We start from the raw sequence: 27,273 nt of genomic DNA on the forward strand, positions 1-27,273 counted from the left end.
CCTCTTCAGCCCAGAATGCTCTGATTGGTTAGCTGGCCGGCTCTGTTGTGATTGGTCTATCGCTTAGAGATGTCCCTCCCCTTAACTTATGAGTCCAATAGGCGCGTTCACACCGGAGTACTTTTCTCCGTACTTTTCCCGTTTAGTTCCATTAGTACCCCTTATGTCGCGTTTACACCAAAAAGAGTACTTAGTGCCGAGAACGGTTACCCCCATTGTTAGTGCCTGCTAGAGAGGTGGTACCATCCTGGTACCAACAAAGTAACAATTTCTATTGGCTGGGCGAATTGCAAACCACGCCCTGTAAAACTCTGAAAAGTGTTGTGAAGCCGCCATTGTATTTGCTGGCATTAGCATTATTAGCATTAGCCCCGTGCACCGGAGGGAGAATACGCCGTTGTTTGCGGCCTGCCAGTAAACCCAAAGCAGAAGAAGACAAAGTGACGTCAGCGGCTCATTTGCGTAATTTTCCCTCAGGGAACCTATTCCGGTGTGAACGCGATTGATACTTAATGCCAGGGTTTCCGTTAATTACCGGTTTTTAGCTGGTAAAATGTATTAAAAACCGGTAAATTCAAATCCTGCCGGTCAAAATGTTCGGTAATAATTAGGGACGTTCCGATCGATCGGCCGCCGATCATGATCGGGGGGGGGGGTGAGAAAAACTCCATCTGAAGGAACTTTGGGATTTTAGCCTTTCAGAACATTTACATGAACACAAACCATATAACAAACTACAGAAAAGGGAAAACACTCAAAAGAATGATAGGGCCTCTTGAAGTAAAGGATATAAATACTTCCTCCCACTATGGCTAAAAGTCAGTCACTTCACTTGCATTAAAGGGGACCTATCTTGCAAAATGCACATTTGTACGTCTTTTATACATGAATATGTGTCCCGGTGTGTCAGGGAACTCACCAAGTGTCAGAAAACACAACCCTCTCTCTTTTCCTCCATACCCAAAATCTGTAAAAACGGGGCTTTAACGGAGCTGATTCAGACTGATACAGATTTGAAAATAGTCTGACGTCAGTGACGAGGAGCTCCGCCTATATGGCCAACTCTCCACCAATCAGGGGAATGAGAGGTTGCCGTGGCATGGTAACAGCATGGAAACATGACGCTTGTAACTCGGCCCCCTCCTTTGCAGGGGGGCGTGGTCAGCTGCAGCGCATGCAAAGACAAGGTGGAGGAGAGCAAAATAGAGCAAAATGAGGCATGGCTAAAATGCATGATCTGTTTGGTATTTTGAAAAAGAAAACGTATAAATATACCTTATATAGGTATGGCCTACAATATATTATTCAAATATAGCATGATAGGTCTCCTTTAAATGAACGCATATATTGTGAGCAAATCTTGTTCATTATAATACACCACTCTGAAAAAGTTGCACAATACTTTTCAACACTAACTCTAAATGTGCACAACTCTCCATTTTAAATCATACCATTTGTCATATTTTGTATGTACTCACATTTTGTTTAAATATTGCCTTTATTTTTTATCTGTTATAATAGTCTTTAAAATCGTTTTTATAATAGTACACTTTGTTGCTTATTTTTCTAAAGATGATTCCTCTTTCTGTGTGTGTGTGTGTGTATGTATGCACCATTAACACCAAAGCAGATTCCTCTTATGTGTAAACTTTCTTGGCAATAAACCAAAGTCAGATTCTGATTCATTGAGTGGCAGTGTAGTTATAGATACATCAAGAAACAAGGGGAACATTTTCCGAAGCCGTACATGCATCCACAAACACACTTTTCATCACTTTCACACCCACACATTAGATCTCCATGCTGTATTCAGAAAACTGAAACATTTTTCCACTCCAGTCTGAGTTGACTGCTAACAAAGATTGCGAGTTCTGACCAGATATCAGCGATATAATATCTCTATGAAATCTGCTTAAGCTTCTGATCAACTGATTATGATACATGACACGTTCCCATCCAATTCCTCTGCTTTTTTCTAACTCTTTATTCTTGTCATGATTTGGCAGCTTCCTCCAGATCCTCTTGATCTCCCTCTGGGTCTTCCTCTGGTACCCAGTAAATAGACACCAAGTTCCTCCCGAGCTCTTCAGGCTCAGTGGCCCCCTGCGGCAAACCCCATGAGTCCTGCTTGTATCAGTAATCTCATTATTCTGGTCACAATGTAAAGCTTGTTCCCAAAGTTAAAACAAAAGTGAATGAGGAGACAGCTCAGTTGACCTCAGTGACTCTTGCAGTAATGTTATCAGGCTTTGAGACTCCTAGCTGAATCATTAGACCAAACTTGCACAGGGAAAAGACAATGATATTCAAAGAGGTTAAAAATGATTGATATTCAGAGGGATGTGAGAGGATCTCACAATGAAGGCGTGTGAAAGGACTTAAGGACTGCACTAAAAAACTGTTTAGTATTCACAAAGATGACAGCCACCACTACGTTTTAAACAGAATCTGAATAAATGTTTAAACGTCTGGATATATAAAGCTTAAAGGTGGGGTATGTCATTTTGGAGAAACCAGCTCGAGTGCGCTAGAATTTGAAAATACACAGCTGGAGAAAATCTGCTACTTCCTCACAGAGCCCCTCCTCCAACACACACAAACGCGCACATGACCAATGAGGGCACGAGATAAGTTTGTGCACAGATGGAAGGCTGACAGGCAGGTAGGCCATCCAGTTACTTTAGCCGGGCCGGCTCAGATGATTGGTCGTGCTTTTTACAGTACTACGGCTTTAAGTTAATTGTAACATTTGGTCCGGTTCAGTTGTACTTAGCTCCAACATCTTATGTTACTTTTGGTTCAATAAAGACCAAGATGGCAACTGTCAAAAACAAAGATACTAACGCCCAAAAACCAAGAAGTCGAGGACCAATATCCAAGATGGCCACAGCCAAAAAACAATATGGCGAAGACTTAAAATTGCCAAACTCAAGGCTTCAAAACTGTAGATTATGTGTGTATACAGTATTCACAGTGCATGAGAAAAACCCAACAAAATTACAGTTCATTTCTGAATATAAGATGCCACTAAAGAGCTGGAATTATAAACTTTAACCCAAGATTGCCTTTGCTACTACAAATTTCACAGGTCATGAAGAAATTCGCCATTTCTATAAAAATCTTGAGGGTCAATTTTTCTTTCAGTTGCATCTATCATTCCTACATAAACATATCTCATATTTCTTTGCACTATTAGGAAAAGCAAATAACTGTCAACCCATATCAAAACCCTTATTTCACCTGCATGACTTGTATTTAATAATGCATTCATTATGTTTCTCCTCCACAGTCCATCTTTATCTTGAGTTCCAAAAGAAGAACAGTAAAAGGCTTTCAGACACTTGATGTTTCTGATGTTATCCAACACACTTCAGGTGTGTGTTAACCCTTCCTGTACATGTCTATCGAGCAGAATTAAACCTCCTACACACCGACTATCTCTGTTTGCTGGAGGGCTGCAGACAGGAGGCGGGGGTGGGGGGGAGGTGCGTATCATCCTGGAATTTTCTCTCCGACAACTGACAGCTCGTCAGCACAGGCCCACTTAATGTGTACCGGACTGTGTGTGTGTGTGTGTGTGTGTGTGTGTAAAGCCTGGAGTCTGCGAGTCTCATGTTTGTCTCAGTTGCTGCTGAGGAGGTCTTAGGATGTTGTCAAACACACACACATATGGACAATAGCATCCATTGATCCCACCTGGACCCACTGACGCCGACTGACACTCATTTCTGAGGATGATCCTCAGCTTACTGTGTTGCGCCTAATTCATGAAGCTTTGAGCAAGGCAAGGCAAGGCAAGGCAAGTTTATTTATATAGCACTTTTAAACACAAGGCAATTCAAAGTGCTTTACATAAAATGAAAGACATTAAGAAAATGTCATTTAAAATCAGTCATTAAAAAGAAAAGCTAATAAAATAAACATGCTTATAGAACTTGCTATTCTATGCTGAGAGTGTTCTGAGAGTGTTCAATTGAATTGTTTGTAAAACAAACAAATGTGAAAATCCAATATTAATATATAATATTTTATTTTTTAGGGGGTTTAGAAGATCTAATTTGCACTGACAAATATTAGGTGTCTTTAAAGGTGCTTTTTTAGTTATGTTCTGCTCTTTATGTTGCCTATCGTCCCTCTTAGCGTTAGCGTGAATAGTGGCTACAATCCCTATTTCCATTCTGCGATAACAGCTTTAATTTGAACTGAGACCCAGAGTGTTGGTCCCATGCAGTCACACAGATGAATGGTTGTTAGTCCCACTACTACTCTTCGATGTGCAATTATCTCTTTCAGGATGATTGAGGGAATCCAATTGTGCTAACAGCTATTCAATTCAGGTGAAGTAAACAAAATGGTCTCTGCTGCTTGGCCCAGAATTTAGAAGTAAACAGTAGCGAGGAGACAAGCCAATTAAAGGGCTTATTAAAGGCTCAAAATCCTTCAAATCCAAGTTATGCAGAATCATGACTCCCCTGTATAGGGATACATCGAGTGTTCTGCAAAAACGTGATGAAAAATACCAAATGTGTCTTTCTGTATTCAGGCTATGTGTTCATTTTTAATAAGGAGCCCAAAGGTTGAAAACATCCATTATTTAAAAGGCAAAAGCTTAACAACAAATGTGTGTCAAGGACAATCTTTTTAAGGGGCCCTACTATGCTTTCGGGTTTTCCCTGTTATGTAGTTGTTGTGCATGTAAATGGTCTGCAAAGGCTAACATCCCAAAGTTCAAGACAGAGGGAGTCTCTCTCCCACACACTGCCCCCCCCCCTGCCTGGAGTGCCTTGATCACTCCCTTGGTTACTTCTGTGATATAATGACATCAATATGTAAGACTTGCGCTTCTACTGGCTCCAAAACAATGTACATGATAGACATTTCTATGCGGTTGGTCAATCACCACAGAGCTGGCCAGCAACTCAATCAGAGGAGACTGGGCTCTGGTTTCAGACAGAGGGTGAAAAGAGGTGCTGCAGCACAGGCAGTATAAGAAAGATAAAGCACTTTGTGTCACAGTAGAGCAACAAAATACAATTATGAAACCTGAAAAAGAGCATCATAGGGCCCCTTTAAAGTGCTTAAAAGACTCTCCTCGTGTAGAAAACAACACAGGAACTGAGAGAAAATTACCAACAACAGAAGCGACAAATTACAATGTTTCAGACCTTTAGGAATCCAGGAACCAACAGCTACTGTAACAGGAAACTATAAAGACATTCCCCAGAGCACTCTGTAATTGACGTACTCTCGCACCTTGTAACACAGCTGCTGAGTGACTGTAAACAGCCAGGACTTATCTGCAACGCCATGGGAAATCCCATAAACAGACCAAGAATAAAACCTGACTTTCTTCAAGTTTCTTTCTAGTTTCAGTTTTCTTTTTTTAACGTGGTATTAATTTACTACACAAACAATGGATACTGCAAGACTCAACAACTCATGTATCTTAATTATTAAGGATATGCTGTTCACATCCTGCTGCCTACAAACAGTATACTTTAGTTTCTTTAAACTATGGACAAAATATTTCCCTAATCTTCACCACGATCAAACTTTAATAAAAGTGAAAGAAAGTAATTTCAAAGGTGTTACCGTGAGTCACATGACTCAAATCAAACAATTGGTGACTCAAGTCTGTTCTCAATAAGACTTGCAACTACCAATAACTTATTGCTTCACTTGGGTTTTCTGAATACAATGTATTTCCCAAGTTAATACTATATACAGTAAGTCTGAAAACTTCAGGCTGTAAAAACTCTGCTGTGATTACAAAATGGCAACCTGCAAAATATCTAGCCCCAGAATTAAACGTATGTAACTCCATCATAGAAGTAACACATGAGGTCACTTCTAATTAGCTGATTTTAAACTTTAAAAGAACATGTTACATTTGGTTAACTGATTTTAGAGTCAATACTGTATGTCAATATGTTCAAAAAGGTCTTTATTTTTCTCATACTGCCTGTACTGCAGAACCTTTTTTCACCCTCTGTTTGAAACCAGAGCCCAGTCTGCTCTGATTGGTTAGCTCGCCAGCTCTGTTGTGATTGGTCAACAGCTTCGAGATGTCCCGCCTCTTAGACTATCACAATGTGTCAGAGCGCTAGCCAATAGCAGCGCAAGTGTTACATAGTGTACAATGATGTTGTTATGTCACAGAAGTAAACAAAGGAGTCTAATGGAGGTGTTTCAGGCAGGGGGGGTGGAGTGTGTGGGGGAGGAACTCCCTCTGGAGGGAACTTTCATTTCATTGTGACTTTAAGCAAATAGAAAAAAGACCATGACAAACAAGCTATTTTGTGTTTAGAGGCCTTCTATATACTGATGCAAAAGTCATAAGCGAGTGCTATTCATGAAAGACATAAAGAAGTTCACCAATAACCACTTTAAAGGGGAATATTCAAACCAAGAGAAATGAGTGGGGCTTCCTTCTTTTGTTGCATCCGATGTTTACAAAACCACTCTTACTGATGCACTCAGATGTCTGGCTGTCAAGCAATTAGCTTTTTTTCAGCTGTGATGTCAACAGCAGCTCATTTCAGGTAACAGCAGCTCCGGCAGAATTAAAAAATTAAAAAAGCAGAGAGACAGAAAGTAAAGCTGAACAAATCGCCAGTGTTGGCGAAAGATTTGGCTGCGCTGGAGACAGAGACAGAAGGTAGAACTAATACCGTTCCCTCTGCCAAATACTGAGCGCAGGACGGTCAGTGAGCACAAGACTGAGCAGGGAGGTAAGAAGATAGCAGAGCGGTGTTCGTGCTAAACGGATTTTGTTTTTGTCCCGCTTCGAGAGGTTGTGGTAGTGTGTGTTGGTAGGCGGGTACTAATTACTCTCGCTTGACAAACTATCCCCTGAAACCCACCTTAAAAATGTGCCCATTACACGCACAGTTTCACACAACAGGTGTCTCCACAAACATAAACATGTTCACACACAGCTGCAAAGCTTCATAAAAATGCAATCACCAAAATCAAAACTTAGTCTTGTGTGAAGATGACCAAGAGAAGAATTTATTTTGAGACAATGCACCCCATAACACTTAACCTGTGTAGCGTATTAAGTATTGGCCAGGAGAGTAAAAAGCATCTGCATCAGACTCTACACTAGGATTTTCGTCAATGAAACATACGTTCTCTTTTTAAGTCTGCTCCTAACAAACAAATCTGTACGTACGATATGTCAAATCTTTTAAAGAAAAGTAATAACAAAATGGAACAAACTTGAAATTCAAATAGCATTTTGGCAGCAACAAATTATAATTGTATCACTTATTACCGGATGGATTTTATTTTCGATCAGGCAACTAATTGTTTAGTCTTTAAAATTAAAAAATTCTAATTCTCGTCAAAGTATTTTCTGTCAATGGACTAATTGATTTATGACTAATTATTTCAACACTTCAAAACTATTTAGGAATTAATATTCTATCAATATTAGTTTGTTGAAAAATCTAGATGTTCTTTTGTGCTTTAATGACAATACTGCTAGTGATACCTGATCTGTACCTGATACATAGTTTGCTGGTTGGCTTGGTGAGTTGCCACAACCCTAGCAATAAACCAAAGAGACCCGCTAGCTTATCCATGCAGGTACTGATCCCCCTGAGTGGATGTAGTCACTCACCTCTGCATGTGTGCATGTGATCCAGGAAGCTGTGTGCAGGACACCCGGCTGTGCAGACGCCGTGCTGGAGGGGACTGGACTGCAGCAGGAGGGCTTCCTCTGGTTTCAAACAGCGGAGGCAGTCTGAGGCCAAGGGTCCCACACAGGACCGGCAAGAGGGGTGACAATCTAAAAGGCAAATGGCAAAATTAACCAATTTATTTGTGTTTTTCTTCATTTCTCATGCAGTTAACTATTTGACAGTTCATGTGTTGCTCTGGTTGAGGCTTTGCAGGGGTTGTAGCCAGATCTGTCAAAGTCACTGCAGGAAGCGCGATGTGTTCAGGGACATTAGCATAAGCTTCACGCACCAGCTAAAGGACTTTTTGCCGGTAGGGTAGCAAAGCGTTGGCACTAGGTGAGTGCAGAGCCCTGAAAAAGATAGACAAGCTCTGGGAGTTGAAAGGCAGGGGCTTAGAGGGAGCCGCTTTTGGTCTGCTCCCCGCACTGCGTTTGCTTGCAGACTAGTGAGGATCAGAAGAAAACCTCTTTTCCCTACCATGATGTTACTGTGCGGGCGGCCCTATATAGAGTATCAAGGGAGACCATTTGAAAATGATCATTTGGGTCTTTCAAAAAATGACTACATGTCTTTTTTTGACTGTACATAAGGTCATTTGATATAAAACCATAGATATAAAATAGAATTCCATATGTTATCATTTATGAAAAGGCTTTTATTATGGAGACAGATTGGAAAGGGGTGACCCGTGTAAATGGTGCCCAGGTCGAAATCGAAACCCACATCCGCCCCAGTACATGGACCACCATCTCTTTCTGGTGAGCTATCGGCAACACCTGTCCCAAACGTATTCATCACTATTAGCGCTTCATATAAGCTTATTTGTATAATCCTGAAATGATTAGATTGAAGCTCTTACTGTGGCAGGTGGTGTCCTGGGAGTAAAGTCCTTCCCCACAGGCCTCCACACACTGACCCTGGTGAAGAAGACGCCCACCTGGGCACAGGGTACACTGGGACACAGAGGGACCCCAACAGGAAGAGCAGGAGCTGTGGCAGACTGAGGAACAAGGGAACAGGGTGGAAACACAACCATGGCTGAATCCTTCCTCTCTTTTACTTAAAAACTAAATGTAGGTAGGAATTGGTGTTCAAGATTAATCCTACCTCTGCATCTGCTGTTGTCGTGCAGGTAATGCTGTGCTGGACATTGGGAAATACATTTCCCATGGTGCAAGGCGGCTTCTGGCAGACAGCTCATGCAATTGGGGTTGTCAGGGAAACAGGAGGCACAGGACGAATCGCAGGCTGTGAATCGCAAAATGTAAACGTTAATGGCTTATGGCTGGAATGATGAAATGCTTTGTGTTTAAGTAAAGTGTCCTAACCAAACTCTGCAAGAAGAACTGAGTTTCACTTTGTGACTCAGGGCCTTTTCAAGTTGAGGTGCTTTTGGTATATTGGAAAACACGGATTTGGTTAGTTTTGGTCTTCATGCATATCGTTCAGTGGGTTACACACTAAGCTTTGAGCTGTTCCTAAAATGAGCTCTGCTGCTCTTTTCAGATCCTAACCTAACAGAACTTTCTGTAATCATCCGAAAGTCACAAACCTAATACCTCTTTTCCACCGGGAATCGGTTTTGTTTGTTTGGTGCCGGTGCTTTTTTAGTTCGGAGCTGGTTCTTGCCCAGCAGTTATTTAGTTCTAAATGCGAACCAGTTTTCGGGGTCCGAGAGTTGCCACCGCTGCGGTAGAAACACCAAACACTGGTTCGCAATAGGGGAGGGGCTCCAAACTGGCCCTGGAACCGCTCTCACACTGGAAACAAACAGGACTATGGTTGAGTTTGTTGTGAGTGCAATTTAAAGTGCATTTGTGTGTGTGTGTGTGTGTGTGTGTGTGTGTGTGTGTGTGTGTGTGTGTGTGTGTGTGTGTGTGTGTGTGTGTGTGTGTGTGTGTGTGTGTGTGTGTGTGTGTGTGTGTGTGTGTGTGTGTGTGTGTGTGTGTGTGTGTGTGTGTGTGTGTGTGTGTGTGTGTGTGTGGAGAATTCCATATTGACATGACACTTTGACATGCACACAAGCTCAGGCAGATGTTTGCCTCCATCCTAACTGAGGCTGAAATTAATGACAGGTACTCCTACGGCATGCTGGAGGGGACACAACTAGAAAGCTATCAAATCTAACCCAGAAGGCCCTGAGAGGGAAAACCCCGACAAGTTGAAACCTTCAGCACTCTCCGGATCTTGACATTTAAAAACACATCTCTAAGCTCAAAATGGCAACTTCTAATGGATTTGACCTTTTTTTCAAGACATTCCCTAGGTTTTTGACATTTTCTGTGAGGCCTCCCTGCTGAGGGCTTCAAGTCCACCACATGAGCCATGAGGTGTTGAAGAGTCTCCCCCCGAGACCCGCCTGCAGGTGGTTCTAACCAAAGAAAGAGCAGAACTGTGCTGCTAAGTTCACATCGCCCTGAAGGAGGCCTGTTCTCGCTTTTCTCCATCTCACCGCTCCAAAATAGAAACAATCCATATTCATACAGGATCTCCTTATTCAAATAGCTTCTGAATCCTCATTAGTGCTAGAGAGAGCTGCTAATTATTGTGTTTTTTTAGATTGTTTGTTTGCTAACTTTGCTGACTTCATCATTTTGGCACCATGTGCAGTGGAAGCTTGACGGGGATTCTAAAAAAAAAAAACAAGCCCAAACAAACCTTCACCTCCACTTGACCGCAAACATAAACGTCTTACTGTCTCAGTGTGTTTTCTGTTTACTGCAGCAGCGCATTAGACTGTGTCTGTTTAAAGAAGAAGCTACACAGCGGTAACATTTCTGCGGCTTTGTCAGGTACTTTTTCATCCTAAACATTTAGAATAGCACATATAGCATATCATATCTGCCTGTTTGAAGCTTTATTATTGGGAATTATTTAATTTTCAAATGTTTAGAATTCAACTCTATATATTTCAGTTTTTTTATTGACAATAACAAATAATTCAGATATTTCATGCGGGGGAAATGCATTAGCAGATTTCTCGAAATAGACCAAAGTTAAAACATTTTGCAAAGACACTAAACAAGTAAACGTTCTATTACTGAAGAACCAGAGTCCAATTAGTGTGCTCACAGCAGCAGACCAAAACAAAACAGAACCAGTCATGTTATTTTATGTAGCTGAATATAATTTGTTTACGTCTATTTAAGGAAGCTCTGGTAAACAAGTTATTGCAGTAAATATTTTAGGTTAAACGAATGAGGTGAAAAAAAATGTTGAAAGAAGATTTTAAATTTTAAATTTTAAACTAATGTGATTGTTTTAAGACTAACATAAGTGTTTGTTGGGTAGGTGATATCTTTATTAACCATCAAGGGAAATGTGTACTTAGCATTTGACGCCTGATCTTGGTTTCTTGGAGGATTCGGGTTAGGATTACTTTTCCATACTCCTACAATCCTCATATAAAAAAACTTGCTACATCCATAACAGTGTTAAATACAATTCTGCTATTTTTCCCGTAGTGCAGTATTGAAATGTGTAAATGTTACCGTAGCATACGCCTTCTTGACTGTAGAAACCAGCGCCACAGTCAGGGACACATCCCCCGTCTTTGAGCAAGGCAGCCGGGTCGAAACAGGACACACACTCCTGCTGGCCCGGCCCACGGCATTCTGAGCACGACTCATGACAGCCTGGAGGATTTAATAGAAGAAAAAACGTGTCCTGTAAATAAGCATTATATTACAGAAGAAATATCCAAAGATTGTCAATTTGTTTTGGATTTCTAAAACTCTTTTAACTTTCAAGTATGTGACAAGCTTTGAAAATCACCTGCACTTACTAGTCCATTACAACTCCAAATAAACGTCACTATGACAACAATAAATGGAGAAATATGGTCATTCTCAATGAAAAAAACCATTTCAAAACTCTGGAGGACCAATTCTTGAAACTAAAATATTGATTTGAAAGAAACACTAAATACCTTGGCATTTGAATGTACATGTAGGATAGAAATAGATGTGTGTGTGTGTGTGTGTGTGTGTGTGTGTGTGTGTGTGTGTGTGTGTGTGTGTGTGTGTGTGTGTGTGTGTGTGTGTGTGTGTGTGTGTGTGTGTGTGTGTGTGTGTGTGTGTGTGTGTGTGTGTGTGTGTGTGTGTGTGTGTGTGTGTGTGTGTGTGTGTGTGTGTGTGTGTGTGTGTGTGTGTGTGTGGTGTGTGGGGGGTCTTCATAGCTGCCATTACCAGTGAGCTATGTGTGGAGTGCACGCACAAATATTTGTGTGTGTGGGTGTGTTTGTGTGTGGGTGTGTGAGAGAGAGGGTATTAATGATGTAAAAACAAAGAGAGAATGAAATAAACCAGGAACAAGGCGCACTCTCAAACACATAATCTCATAATTCCATTGAATTAATCTTGTTTAGTTTTTGATGAAATGTAGTGTGTGAAGTTCATGTGTATCTTTGCATACACACTCATCTGTGTGTGACAATCCTTGTAACTAATACATAGCGAAGAAAGGAACACCTTTAAGGACATTGTGCCTGACCTCCCTCCTTTCAGACCCTTTTCGAGGCTTAGGACTTGTTTCTGAAGGGCCCTTATTATGATTTTTGGGTATCCCGTTCCTGTAGTTTGTTATGTAGGTTTTTGTGGAGTGAATAACTCTGCAAAGGCTAAAATCCTAAAGTTCCCTTCAGAGGATTTCTTACGCAAAAACATCCCCCCCCTGCCTGAAACACCTCAATTTGCCTTTGTTCATCTCCTTATGACATCACTATGTAACACTTGCGCTTCCATTAGCTAGTGCTCCAATGCGTACATGATAGGCTTAGGGGCGGGACATCTGTAAGCGGTTGAACAATAACAACGGAGTTGGTCAGTTAACTGATAAGAGCAGACTGGGCTCTGGTTTCAGACAGAGGGTGAAAAGAGGTGCTGCAGCACAGGCAGTATGAGAAAATGAAAAGCATGATATAGCACTTTTTGAGCACTTATGTCACAGTAGAAGCACAAAAAACAAATATGAAACATGAATTTGGCAGCATTTGGTTAGGATGGGTATCTTGCTGTGATGGTTAAAATTAGAGTAAGGGCTTAGAGAATGTGTTACCTCAAAGAGTGTCCTCGCAAATGTACAACTACAGGGGAGTGTGAACACGTCAAAGCTCCAAAAATCTATGTCAACAGCAACTGGTATACAACAACACATGATTTCCCAGCGGTCCACAGACTGAAGCCAGATGCCACAGAAAAAAAGACAAAAACAAACTATAGGAAAACACAGGAGTGCTGTGTATACGCTGGCTCTGATACAGACAACTCTGGCACTAACACCAGATTTCTAATGCACACTACCTGCTGCAGTCTGGTTCCAAAAAGTATTAAGGAACCTTTTTCGTCCTGTTGTCTGCGGTCTGCGGAAGCCTACTCCCACCTGTCGAGTACAGCTGTGCTGAGGTGAATTTCCCCAGAGACGTCGCGGAGAGATGGAGCGGCTCCACCTGCTGCAGCCTGCTTTCCACCTGTCTGGTGTCTGCGATCTGCGGAGGCCTGCTCCCACCTGTAGAGTACGGCTGTGCTAAGGATTTTACCCCGGAGACGTCACGGAGAGACTGGAGCCCGAAGCGTGGACCCACCGGGCGTGTAGTGCTGTGCGGAGGAGGATTTTTATCACGGCTGGGGCCTGCCTTCCACCTGTCCTGGTTCTGCTGTTGCGGAGGCCTGCTCCGGGGATACCACGGAGAGACCAGAGAGCTTCCACGCTGCTGCTTTCACCGGTCCTTTGCTGCTGTCCTAAGGAGGATTTTGCTCCAGGAACATCGTGGATACTGTGTGCTGGTCTGGGAAAATGGCCCATGTCGTGATTCTGCTGTGCCTATTAACTGTTTTGGACTATGAGAAGATCTCTAGTCATCCTGAGAAGTCTACTGGATTCAGGTCTGTTCTGCCACCCGCAGTGGGCATCCCCTGCAAAGGTTCGGATGTGTTACACAAACCATTACCGGTTGCCTTGTCACAGACAATCTGTTCGACAAAATATGTTTGTCTTTTTCACTTGCCTGCTATGATAGTTCTTCAGGACTGCTTCTTGAGCTCTAATCACACTTTCACAGACTTTGCTGGTGATTTTAAAGTAGATGACAATGTATGTGTGTCGATTAAGAGGAAAAGATGCCTGGTTTTCTTGTTGTTATTGCTATCAGGAAATGTACAACCTAACCCTGGACCGCCCAGTAGTAATAGTCAGATCGCTACTCCTGCTGATTTTAATTATAGGTCTGGGCTGGGTTTCATTCACTTAAATGTGCGCAGTCTTTTACCTAAACTAGATTTTGTCCGCATTTGGGTGAGCTCGACTGACGCTGATGTCATTGTCTTATCAGAAACGTGGCTAAATAAATCCATATTGGCCTCTGACATATCCTTAAATGGTTATAATGTGTATCGTACCGACTGACCTAATAAAGGTGGTGGCGAAAATAAGTTTTGTGTAACCAAGATGGTATCCAAATCTATCAGTAAACAACTAGAATTGTTAGCATTAAATATAGAAGTGGCAAAGGGGCAACAGGTCATGGTGGTGGGATGTTACAGACCCCCCTCAGCTGTCAAGGACTCCTTGTCTTCGTTGGCAAATCTTTTATCTCAACTAGACTACAAGGAAATAGTGCTACTTGGTGATTTTAACTGGGACTGGTTAACTACAGTATCAGAGGATTTTAAAATTTAAAAAAAAATCATTAAATGTTACTCAGATTGTTGACAGTCCTACTCGCCCTAACATTAAGTTCCAAAATAAATCCTCCTTAATTGATCTCATCTTAACTAATGTTCCCCATAAATACTCACCTGTGGGAGTATTTGTGAATGATGTGAGTGACCACTGTGTTGTAGCCACAATTAGGGACACAAAAGTCCAAAAGGGTAAACCTCGCATTATCAGTAAGAGAGACACAAAACATTTTGTGGAGCAGGGTTTTGTTCATGATCTGTTTGGTTTTGATTGGGAAATAATTGAGCTGTGTGATGATGTTGAAACTGCATGCATTTTTATCTTGGTTTTATGGAAATTATAGATAGACATGCATCCCTGCGTACATTTAAAGTGAAGGGACGTGACAATCCTTGGTTTTCTGCTGAACTGTCGAAGTCGAAGTATTATCTGTCAGTTACCACAAAAAACCTGAATAACCCTGGAACATTTTGGAAAGCCATAAAATCGATAACCATCGGTGAAATCCGTAATGAGCTACCTCCGTGCCCTACCACAGCATCTGTCACTATATCGGACAGGGCTTCTATGTTAAATTGTTTTAATGAGCATTTTGCGTCCTGTGGCTCTCTGTTTGATTCTGTTTCTAACTCTGCTTCTGTGAACACCTCAATCCGTGACTCTGAACAATGTGGTCTGGAAAACCCTTTCAGTTTTACTCCTTTTACTATTGATGTTGTTCGTGAAGCCTTAACCAAGTTAGATCCTAAGAAACCGGCTGGCCCGGACAACGTAGAACCTTTCTTTTTAAAGATATCTGCAGATGGTATTGCTCCACCTCTTACTTCTCTTTTTAACCTCTCCCTCAGCACAAACAGAATTCCAAAAATATGGAAGTCAGCTTATGTCCTGCCTTTACTAAAAGGAGGGGAGGCCACCTTATTAAATAATTATAGGCCTATCTCTAAATTGTCAGTTCTGGCGAAGGTGCCTAGTGAGTGAACAGATAAAGGAGTTTTTATGTACAAATAACATCCTCTGTTGTTTCCCCGACTCAGACTGCAAGGAATCTGGGTGTGATCCTAGATAACAACCTGTCCTTCACTGCAAACATCGCTGCTACAACCCGTTGCTGCAGATACACGCTTTACAACATCAGAAAGATATGTCCCTAGCTGACCCAGAAAGCGACGCAGCTTCTGGTCCAGGCTCTCGTCATCTCACGCCTAGACTACTGCAACTCCCTCCTGACTGGTCTACCTGCATGTGCCATCCGACCTCTGCAGCTCATCCAGAATGCAGCGGCTCGTCTGGTCTTCAACCTTCCTAAATTTTCCCACACCACGCCGCTCCTCCGCTCTCTTCACTGGCTTCCAGTAACTGCTAGAATCCACTTCAAGACACTGGTACTTGCATACCATGCTGCGAATGGATCTGGCCCTTCCTACATCCAGGACATGGCTAAACTGTACACCCCAGCGCGTGCACTATGCTCTGCATCAGCCAAACGACTCGCTGCACCCTCGCTGCGAGGGGGACCCAAGTTCCCATCAGCAAAAACACGTGGGTTTGCTATCCTGGCTCCAAAATGGTGGAATGAGCTCCCCATTGACATCAGGACAGCAGAAAGCCTGCACATCTTCCGGCGCAGACTGAAAACTCATCTCTTTCGACTCCACCTCGAGCGATATAATTACTAACAAAGAACTGCTAACGGAGCACTTATATACTAATAAAGGACTGGCTTATCTATAGCCAGTTGAGTAGCACTTGAAATACTTGGCTCTATGAAACAATAGGTTACTTACGTAACCCCAGTTCTCAGAGTAACATGAAGTGAGATGTCTCACTATGGGATGCGCCTCATCGCGGAGCAAACAGAAGCATCAATCTCATTACGCCAATCCTGATTGGCTGGTGATCTTGACGTCAACGTCAGGGGAAATCACCCCCTATAAGTAGCCTGCGCCACGACGCATGCGTCATTCAAAATAAGCACCTCTTCTCGCTTCACCATAGCAAGGAGGGCCGTCTGGTGAGACATCTCACTTCATGTCACTCTGAGTACTGGGGTTACGTAAGTAACCTATAGTTCTCATTCATAACACTCCGTTCGATGTCTCACTATGGGATATTGTAGCTCCCGTATTGCCAGACGAGCTTATCTCGAAGATCACCGATCAACCAGAATTTAACAGGTGGAGTCCCGACTCAACAAGGTGCCCAGCACTGCTCGGGCCACGCTTGGAGACATCTAGCCTGTAAAAGCGGACAAAGTGAGCGGTGAAGACCAGCTTGCCGCTGCACAGATGTCCTGGATGGAAACACCCTTGAACAAAGCCCAGGATGTAGCCAGGCCCCGAGTCGAGTGAGCCCGCAGACCCGAAGGTGCTTGCAGATTCTGACTCGTATAGGCCAAAGCAATCGCCTCCACGATCCAGTGGGAGAGCCGTTGCTTAGTAACAGGCTTACTCTTGTGAGGTTTAGCCCAGGACACGAAGAGTTGGTCATTAAGACGAAGCTCTTTTGATCTGTCCATATATGTGTGTAAAGCCCGGACTGGACACAACAGATCCTGCTGCTGCTCCCCGGAGGAAACCAGCTGCGGAGGAAATGCCTCAATGTCAATCGGGGTACACGAACCAACCACCTTTGGTGTAAAGGCAGGGTTGGGTTTCTACAACACTCTCGTTTGCCCTGGGGCGAACTGAGTGCATGAGGGATGTACAGACAGTGCATGGATATCACTGACCCGCTTGGCGGATGCCAGGGCCAGTAACAGCACTGTCTTGAGTGACAGATGTTTCATGTCCACTCCTTCCAGGGGTTCAAATGGGGTCATTCTGAGCCCATTTAAAACCACTGCCAGGTCCCATAAGGGCACCAGCGACCTGGAGACAGGGAGGAGCCTGCGAGTTCCTTTCATAAAACGGCAAACCAAAGGATGTTGGCTAGCCGTTTTACCCTCAAAGCCCACATGGCATGCAGCAATAGCAGCCAGGTACACCTTGATCGTGGAGAAAGCTCTGTGTTTATCGATCAAGTCCTGTAGGAATGATAAAATCACCCCGACAGGACATTGAAAAGAGATGTGCCCTTCTTGAAGGCACCACTCCTCAAACACCCTCCACTTACAGTCGTAAAGAGACCTGGTGGAGGAAGCTCTCGCACTCTGAATAGTGTTTATCACCTTCTGAGGGAGTCCCACTGTATTCAGATTGTACCACTCACGGGTCAGGCCCATAGTGCCCCGCGCTCTGGACGTGGGTAAAGGATCGCCCCCCCCGCCTGAGACAATCTGTCCCTGCGTGGTGGGGGCTGCCATGGCTGCCCGCACAACAGCTGATATATCTCCGCCAGCCTGTACATTACGGGCTAGGGCGTAAACATCAGAGTAAGTGTGTGGCGTTGCTCTTTCACTCTGGCCAGAGTTGGGGGTAACAGAGCCAGGGGTGGGAACACGCACAGAGGACCCGGAGGTTGATCGTGTACGAGGGTGTCCCCGCCTAACAGTGCGTTTAAATCGTGCATTAAAGAAAACAGCTGTCATTGAGCATTTTCTCCTTTTGCGAACAGACTTAACGCGGCTCCGCCGTAACGCACCCACAGCGGACTCCCGATCCTTGGATGAGGAGTCCAGTCTGCATAGAGTGGTGCACCTCTGGACAGTAATTCTGTCCCGAGGTGCATAACTCCCAGTACCTGTGTCGCTCTCAGAGAGAGGAGACGTCTGCCGCTCCAAGGGATCAGTTTGTGTGCCAGTGTGTGTGACTGGAGACAACGCAACCTCCCCTGGCGGATCATACACGATATCGTGTTGTCTGTCCTCACGAGGACATGGTGTCCTCTGAGAGAAGGCAGGAAGCGTTTTAGGGTGGGGAACACCGCTAAAAGCTCCGGGTAGTTTACGTGTGCCCGCTGGAGGTCTCTGCTCTAGGGACCTCTCACCGGGCGACCTTCGTAAATACCCTATCAGCCTGTCTGACCTGCGTCCGTGGTGACCACCTTCCATGAAAAGACAGCACCCGTAGGCGCGTCCCGCACTAGAAAAGTCGGGTGTAGTGCCACTACGCATTACATAATAACCAATACTTTCCGCATGCCGTGGCGCGCGGTTTAGTTTTATTATGAGGCCCATGTTGAGTGGGTGCTTTACGAGGACATTTTTCCCCGTAATCTGACTCCGCTCGGTGGGCATTATAGATAAAACCCTTCTTTCTAGGAGAGAGAGAACCTCTCTCTCCAGAATATGGGTTGACTCTCTCTGGGTTTGTGAAAACAGATAAAGTATAACTGTTTTGAGAAGCCCAGGCATATGTCGTGAGTATCTCCTGCTGTATGCTCCTTAGAGCCAGCTGAGATGTCACCCTTACAGCTCCAGCCGGCACTGCGCATGCGTGTGACGGTGGTGCCTTCACAGCTCCAGTCGGCACTGCGCATGCGCGTGCCGGTGGTGCCCTTACAGCTCTAGCCGGCACTGCGCATGTGCGTGACGGTGGAGCCTTCACGACCCCAGCCGGCACTGCGCATGTGCGTGGCGGTGGTGCCCTTAAAGCCCCAGCCGACACTGCGCATGCGCGTGGCGGTGGTGTCTTCACGGACCCGTCAATAATCTTGATAATAATCTTGAGAGATGCCGTAGCTGCTCTCAAAAGGGGAAGAATTGGTCGGCTGTTTATTGGTTTTATTGATTTTCTATTCATTTTTTTGAGCTGCGCCCTCGGCCTGAAGCCTGGATGCTAGGGGTGTAACGGTACACATACCCGTACCGAAATTATTCCCCTGGGCTGGGGATTCGGGGTGGGCTGCGACCTCTGCTGTTTCGGTATTTTAAACCGAGCATGGTTCGGGGCAGCTTGGGCGAAGGGTTGCCGCTGTGAAGGCAGCGGCTGGACCCTTCGAGGGAGGCAGAGGTGGAGGGCCTCGTCTTCCTTCTTTTTCGACTCGCATCTCCTCTGCATGGAGGCGAGAGCGGAGCCGAAAATCCCCTCGGGAACGATGGGCATGTCAAGCACACCCTCCTTTTCCCGGTCTGGGAGGTTGGTGAGGTTGAGCCATCTAGCTCTTTCCTGCACCACCATAATCCCCATTGCCTTGCCCGTGGCCTGGACGGTGCAGCGTTGGACACGGAGACAAATGTCTGTGACCGCAGCCATCTCGTCCAAAGTGGCCGGTCCAGGATTGCTCGACAGATCCTCACAGAGCTCCGCTTGGTATGCGGTCAGCAGTGAGGAAACGTTCAGAGCCCTGGCGGACAGCGCTGCGGCTCTGTAGGACCGTTCAGTCATGGTCGACTGGAATCGGTCCGCCTTTGCTGGCAGTGTGGGGTTCCTGCTTGGTGACGGGCCCATCCTCGGTAGGAGGTGGGTTGCCACCAGCGGTTCCATAGGCGGTATGCGGAGCAGGCCGAGCCTCTCCATACCGTCACAGTCTAGGGAGGAGGCACCCTGGATTGGGGCCTTGTTGCTAAAGGGCCGGTCTCTCCACGAGACCGACACCTCATCCAACATCTCCGGGAAGACCGGAAGGAGCTGCCTCTTTGTCCTCGTTGTTTGGGGAAAATGTTTCCCCTCGTAACGGGACCTGGAGGTCTCCTTGGCCATTTTGGCCCACGGGATGTCTAGCCTGGACGCAGTGCGCTGACTCACGGCCTGCAGGTCCATGCTTAGACAGGGCGAAGCTGGTGTGCTATCGCCAGGGAGAGCAGCCATCGCTCCCGGCTTTGCAGCCTGAGCTGATGACATGAAGATGTCTTCTTCTTGCTCATCCGAATCAGACAGGAGGAACTCAGAGGCATCCTCTTCGTCCTCCATGTAATCCAATTCTAGGACATCCTCCGCGGGTGAAACCATGGCGAGGTCCAGCCGGGAGCCCCAGCTTGGTAGAGCGTGGGGCCCCGTTCCCGCGTCTCTTGCCGCCACCGGGTCCCGGCCTGATATGGCGTGGGAATCCGGTTCCGCAGCTGCCGCTGTTGATGAGCCCCAGACCGTAATGGTGAGGGGCTCAGTCTCTGCGGCGGACGCCCCCGCGTCTTGATTGCCAGCCGGCAAATCAATGGACATGAGGGGATCCTGTTCCGACAAGCTAGCTTGTCGTGCTAACCGTCGGCGGAGGCTCTTCATGGTGAAGCGGGCACAATGCCCGCACGAGCCGGGGTTGTCAATAGCCTCCTGGGCGTGTTCCAGCCCGAGGCAGGACGAGCAGACCTGGTGTGAGTCTGTGCCTGATACCTTCAACCCGCAGCCGCAGAGTCGAGCCTCCGAGTCCCTGACTCCTCTGGTGTGAGACTCCACAGATTCCAGACATATAAGTATCATCACTCAGCGACCAGAACTCGCGACAGGGGAAACAAAACCAGACATCACACAACGTACCTTTAGGTACAGTAGCAAACACAGGACATTGTCTTACCTTTTGCTGTTTTTGATCAAGAGTTGTGTTCAATGGCATTAAAACGATAAAAACTCTGCTGAAGGTTAACCCAATGTGCCTGTGTCACTTTGAAATGATTACTGATAATCCATCTTCTTATTTATGTCAATAACGGAGATTTCATATTAGCTGCTACGAGAGTGTATGACAGCTTCCGGTTTTGGGCATTCTGGCTACGCATCACTCTATTCAACAATGGGTAATGTTTGGATGAATTTTAGGAACTTCCCCTCTATTCTATTGGCTTTAACGGTTAAAAAGAGATGTCAATCATCAACATCGACAGAGGGGGGCCAGAGATATGGAAAATGCACCCAAATGCAAAAGAAAATATCTCTAAAAAGGTTGAAATGTCACTTGTTTTGCATCAATCTTGATACAGGTTACTTATTATATGTTATAGTTTGGATTCCTAAAGCTTTTAGTCCACTATCCCATCATTCAAGGGTGGTTTTCACTATAAGTAATGGTTTATTTTTGGACGGACACTATTATTTACATTTTTTTAATTATGTTCAATCTGAATTTACTTTCTATTCGATTCTATATTGATTTTGACTTCTCTACATCCAACTCACAGGTTTATCATTGCTTTGAGAAAGATTATTAATTTACCCTTTTTAGAAGTGAAGATATATAGCCAATTGTTCTGGGAATGTACTGTTCGAGCCTGAGGCCTGAAAAACAGGCACGGGGCTTAACTGTTAAAGTGTAAAATCACAATGTAGATGTTCTAGCTTCTGAAAAAGGTGTTAGCTCTTGTAAACATAAGAAAATCAACTTTAAGGGACTAAGTAATAACTAATCTATCAAAGCAAACTTATATTTCCTTATTTGTGTTCACATTGAGCATGTGAGTTGTAAAACAATAAAATATCAATTGCCAGTTGGAAATTCAAACCTTGAGAATTTGATGGTCCGCTTTATATCAAGATTTGAAATATGTATGTCAGTAAAGTATACACGATTTGTAATTACAGGTGATAGGCTAAGGGAGCATAACACCTCTAGCCAGTTGACCAATCACAACAACGCCAGTCAGCTATAAATCACTTTTTGAACATTAAAGCATTTAAACATGTCAAAGTAGAGGCACAGAATACAAATGAAAATAAACATAATGCCATTTTAAGTTGCAAACAACAGGCTGCAAAGGATTTGAATGAATGGCACACTCACAGACGTTTCTTGGTTACATCTGTGTGAAAAAGGTTGAAGATGCCATAGGTTTAAAACTATCCTTCAATGTGACAGGTAGATTGACAGGTAAAATAGTGGCCTGTTTCTCTTTCTCTTGCTTTCATTGCCATCATGGACCTGCCTATCCTCTTTCTCAATAACTCTCACAATCTGAGTTTCTGAAGTTGTCTATAGTCTCTCTCCCCCCCCCCCCCCCTCTTTCTTTCCTCTGTCCCAGGCTTTTTCTTTCCCACAGCCTTCTGGCTTTTTTCTCGCGTTTCACATTGGATTTCTTTTCATCTTTCTTTCTGTCTGTGTATGTTTCTCTCAAGCTTCTGTTACATTTTAATCTAGCCGACCCCTTCTTCATCTCAGTGCTCAAGGGTCCATGCGACCATCTCTATAAAATGAGAAGATACTGTAAGCAAACCCTGCTGAAACACACTCAATAAAATGTACAATAATTGAAATCACAATTTATCAAGTATTAATCCCTCATTGAACCGCGACATTCAAACATTGGTAAACTTTTTAATCAAATATCTTTTGATTAAAAATAACCGCTGTCTCTTTAAGGAATAGTCATGCTGGATATTCAAATCTAGTTTTCCTGCCGATGAAGCAAACATGCATCCCTATGGACAAGATTTATAAATACACACTCCCCCCCTCGAAAATGGTTGTGTCCAACAAGGGGATTACACATCCTTTACCTTGCCCCTCGCAGGAAAGCAATTTATTTTGTCCGTGCAGCCTGAAGCGCAAAGTTATCAGCAAATGTAATCCTAGCAGGCCAGTTGCCAAAAACCTCCTCTAAAGCCTACTCTGCATAAACCAGGGGAGGTGGAGATGAATGCACAGTCACACAGTACAGGGGATAATCTTCACTTTCTCGCCTTCTGGGACTTTAAAGAGGGGGGGGGCGTATGACATTACTGTGCTGACGTGGTTCAATGGCCCCGAACCTTGAGTGATAACACGAGATGTGATGAGAGATCCAGCAATTAGACTGAGCACGCAAAAAAGCAGCTTTTGCGAAGAGGACAAGAGTCAACAAAAATGAATAAATAAAAAGTGTATTTTTCTGAAAACCCTCATTATTAGCAGTAGCGTGGCGTGGGGACAAAATTAGGGGAAGCCAATAATACGTCCTTTCTTTTGGGTCGGGGGTGTGGTGGTCAATGCAATAACGTAACCAGATGAGTGATTACAGCACCCGGTATTACACACGCCTGTTATCTAACCGACAGGTCCGCACGCACTCTCCAGCCGAAACTCTAATAAGTTCTAATAATTCACAAACTAAATCAGGAGACCTTTAACATTTTTCATCCGATTCGCTCCTTTTTTCCTCGCTGTACACAGCTCCAGTTTGGGCATTGGCCTGTCATCAGATTTCATTTTTAGTTGCTGCTGTAGTAATGTAGTTTAGTACAATTATTTTTGATTAAATACTCCAAATCTCCACCCTCCATAATTGCACTTGCTTCAGTTGCTTGCTACTTTCTAACGGTGGTGAGAGTGGATGCTATCTATCTTATATCGATTAGATTTATGATTCGAAAATTATAAAAGTAGGGTAGACATGTGGATATTATCCCATTGAACAAAACGTGCATTTATCCAACAGGTTTGTTTTCCACTGACCCTATTTCGAGCTATTGTCCAAAATCCTATGGAGAAATCCCATTGCTTTTTAATCGAGGGAAACCCATAGGGGAAACTGAGCGCAGTTTACTTCCGGGTTTTAGGACGCGTCACTGCAGCACTAAATTGATGCGATTTGATTGGATTGTGAGGGAAGCCAGCCGCCTCTGGCTTCCCTTGGCATGGCTCTATATGGGCTGGCTCTGACTAATCACAGGTTGGCAGGGGCATGACGTGAGCCTTGTCTGATTGGTCAATCCATCAATTTTTTTTCACCAAGGGAAGCCAATTTCGGCTGGCCTCCTCTCGCAACAGTGAGTGCAATCTACTGTTTCACCATAACATCTAGAGGGGCGCTGTTTCACTCTTTGTAAAATACTCAATGAGAATGGGGGAGAGACGGGCCGGCAGCAACACACAACAAATACTTTCCGAAACTAAACTAAGTGTTTTTATTTATTTATTAAAATGATAACTACAATCCGAAAAAACAGGGGAAGCCTGGCTCTCAAAAAGCATATGGTATCTCTTTCATTGGAGAGGCTGCACAACAGCACAGAAACAAGGCTATGACTACAAATTGTACAACACTTCTTTACAGCATGAACAAATAATAACATTTCATCCTCCAAAGGTTTCATTACATTTTATACCATAACAGCTTTTTTTGAGGGGGGGGAAACAGAGGTAGGGAGCCAGTGAAATGTTGTTTTCCACATGGCTTCCTTGGCTACTGACTGCCACATTCTCAGAGAATCTGAAATGCAATGGTCACATAAGAGGGGGGAAGAAATGTGGCTGGTTCAATCAAGGAAGAATCTATCTGTTACAGCTTTCTTGAGATTTCACAAAGAAAAGAGCTTTACAAATCATCACTAACAAAAACAGCTATCATTGCATACTGTAGGTTTTAGGTTTACACATGTGACCTGCTCCATCGAAATCACTCACATTGACCGGAAGACACATTTTGAGTTGTATACACGGTTGGAAAGAGGAGATTCCTAGCTTTCTGATGCTTTTGTACTCCAAATATTAAGCTAAATATGTCACATTATATAATGACTGTCACCGAGTCATCATTTTGAGAAAAAGGCCTTCAAAGTTTCCTCTTCTTTGGAATCCATCGATCTGATTGATTATTAGCGGATCAAATGATCAAAATACAACGGGGCGAAGATATTTTCATTTGGATTACTGGTCTGGGGGAAGCACGCAAGTGTGTGTGTGTGTGTGTATACGTGTGTGCGTGTGTGTATTTTTGCGTTTGTGTGTATTGTGTTTGTTTCCCGGGGAAAACACTCACGAGAAACACCGGCTGTTGTTATGCCTGCTGTGGCGTTAAGTTACTCCGTTCTCCGCTTGTAATTATGCCGTCACAAGCTTCAAAGTTGTATTTATCATCTGAATTTGCCAAAACAAGTTTAATATTCTGAAAGCCAAGACTTTGTTTATTTGAAATCAGATGAAAACAAACTGTAACGGACCCTGCCGTGTTTTCTATGATTATTACGTCTTACATTCATAATTTCAGCGGAGGGAGGGGAAGCAGGCGGCGCTGTGGAACAGCAGAGTGGCCAGTGAGAGCTGTCATCTTCCCTTTACAAGCGTCAAAAATGTATTTATCGTGTGATTTTGGAAATAAAAGTTTCATATTCTGAAAGCCAACACTTTGTTTATTTAAAATCAAACAACACACCCGAACCCAGAAAAACTATTTGTTTACGCAAATCCACATTTATTTTGAAATGAGCCGTTGCGGGTCACAAATAGGTTTTAGAGTATAAATATAATATTTCTAAAAAGCTGTGAAAAAGAGGTCATGAAAATGAGTGTCTATTTGTTAGGTATGCATTAAATTCAAATAGTGTCTCTAAAGACACATTATCTTGCCGTATGTAAGGGGCTTCATGAATGCAATAAGAATTAAAAGCTTGATTTAAAATGTGTTGTAGTGCGCTTCGGGCTACAGAGGACTATTAGCTCCGCCTCCATATTGTTAAATAGGTGCACATAATGATCGGGGATGTGACCTAAAACAGTTATAAATGCATCTCTTTCATTTCATCTCAAGCAATGTTTTTAGGAGTTGAGGTGTAACAAGGTTGAAGTATTTGCATATGAAGATGCAGATCCCTTTGAAAATGTCTATATAACTTTTAGGAGTTCACAATTATGTCATAAACTACTTCCTGCCCAAAAGTGATATTAAAATGTAAGAGATAGGCCTATTAATGGTGACGTGTGGTGGACATATTCTAGACTGGAAATTGTGGCAGGAAGACAGTTAGTGCTACATGCTAATGGTGTTTATCTCCCAGAGGCATAAAAGACAAGTGGGCAATAACGTGAAAGTGGGTTGAAGAGGACAGTGGAAAAAGGAGAAGTGGGAGGAAGCAGAGAGAATATCTTTAGCAAAACGCCTCCCATAATTATTAACAACCTGACTTTAAATACATGCAGACGCAGTAAAGCCTTCCGTCATGAGCCCAGAGGCATTTACAGAAACCCACCGGGGCCTCTGGGAACGCACCGGCTCTGGGTGGTCCTGGTCCTCTGCCAAGATCTACTACAATGTCTCCAGCGCTTTCCAAACACCGAACACTATTAGCGACTGTCAGCTCTCATCGACTCTACCTCTCTTCTACCTCTCCCTCCTTCCTCCCTTCTTTATGTATTTCCCCCGTAAACAAGCATTAGAACAAGAGTTCACTCTAAATCCACGCTAATAGCCTCGACCTAATCACATACTGATTTACACAGGCCCACTTTCCAATCCTCTTGTTCTCCTTCAACAGGAGAATCTGCTATGGAAACTCCAAAAGGGCTTTGCCCTCATGGCAGCCAATTGGAGATGTAAAGCTGGCTAGTTACCAAGGGGTTTGTGTTGGGAAAAGAAAGTATTTCTGAATCGCTAAAACCTGGTCAGATTCCGAATGAAGGCGAATTACTTTGGTGTTCCCAGACAAATGTGCACGGTCTGTTTAAACTGGTCTTATTTTAACACAAAAAACATTTATCATCACCAAATATTATTATACACCCTTTTAAGATGTCAAACATGTCTCAGACTGCTGGTTTACATAAATAACTGCATGGAAACACTGTAAATGTATTCCAAAATGAACATGGTTGTAGATTTGTGGGCGTGTACCACCTGATTACCATATTCTAGGGATACCCAATCATTTCCTATGGTGGTGATTTTTGACAGGGGAATACATTAGGTGTAACAAAGTTGACTAAACCACTAAAAAATTCACTGAAGGAGTGATCAGCAGTTGTATATATTCAAATGCCTACTGTGGAGGATATCATAAAGCCTTGAGGCAATCAAATGTAAAACACAATATCTATGATTGATGAAAGTAGTAAATTGGTCAGATTTCACCCAAACATGACAGGAGGGTTATTTGCTTTTACTGCATCATTTAATCAAATGGAATATTTGCAGTACCAATGCAGGGTAGATTAATACATGAGAGAGGTATTCTACAATGGATGCCGCCAGCGTGTATGCCACCAAATGAGAAAAGAGGCATCGTAAATGTATAAAGTGGGATATCCACCATGGGTTTCTGCTATAGCTAGTGTATACAGTACAAAAAGCTAGATGGATGGAGGCAAGATACAAAAGAGCTGGTTTTCCAACTACGGCTGCTGCTGTGTATTG

The 27,273-nt window shown here is 43.7% G+C and overlaps 1 protein-coding gene across 1 annotated transcript in view; it reads right to left on the reverse strand.

Moving 5' to 3' along the window:
• fras1 (Fraser extracellular matrix complex subunit 1) overlaps positions 1 to 27,273 on the reverse strand; it is a 320,559-nt gene that overhangs the window by 157,423 nt on the left and 135,863 nt on the right. The window contains exons 14-17 of the mRNA XM_034090904.2: positions 11,177 to 11,320; positions 8,793 to 8,933; positions 8,545 to 8,685; positions 7,625 to 7,792 (exon numbers count right to left, since the gene is read on the reverse strand). Of these exons, the coding sequence (XP_033946795.1) occupies positions 7,625 to 7,792; positions 8,545 to 8,685; positions 8,793 to 8,933; positions 11,177 to 11,320 (594 nt within the window). The remainder of the gene's footprint in view (positions 1 to 7,624; positions 7,793 to 8,544; positions 8,686 to 8,792; positions 8,934 to 11,176; positions 11,321 to 27,273) is intronic.

This window comes from Pseudochaenichthys georgianus, chromosome 9 (genome assembly GCF_902827115.2).
Source record: "Pseudochaenichthys georgianus chromosome 9, fPseGeo1.2, whole genome shotgun sequence".
NCBI lineage: Eukaryota > Metazoa > Chordata > Actinopteri > Perciformes > Channichthyidae > Pseudochaenichthys > Pseudochaenichthys georgianus.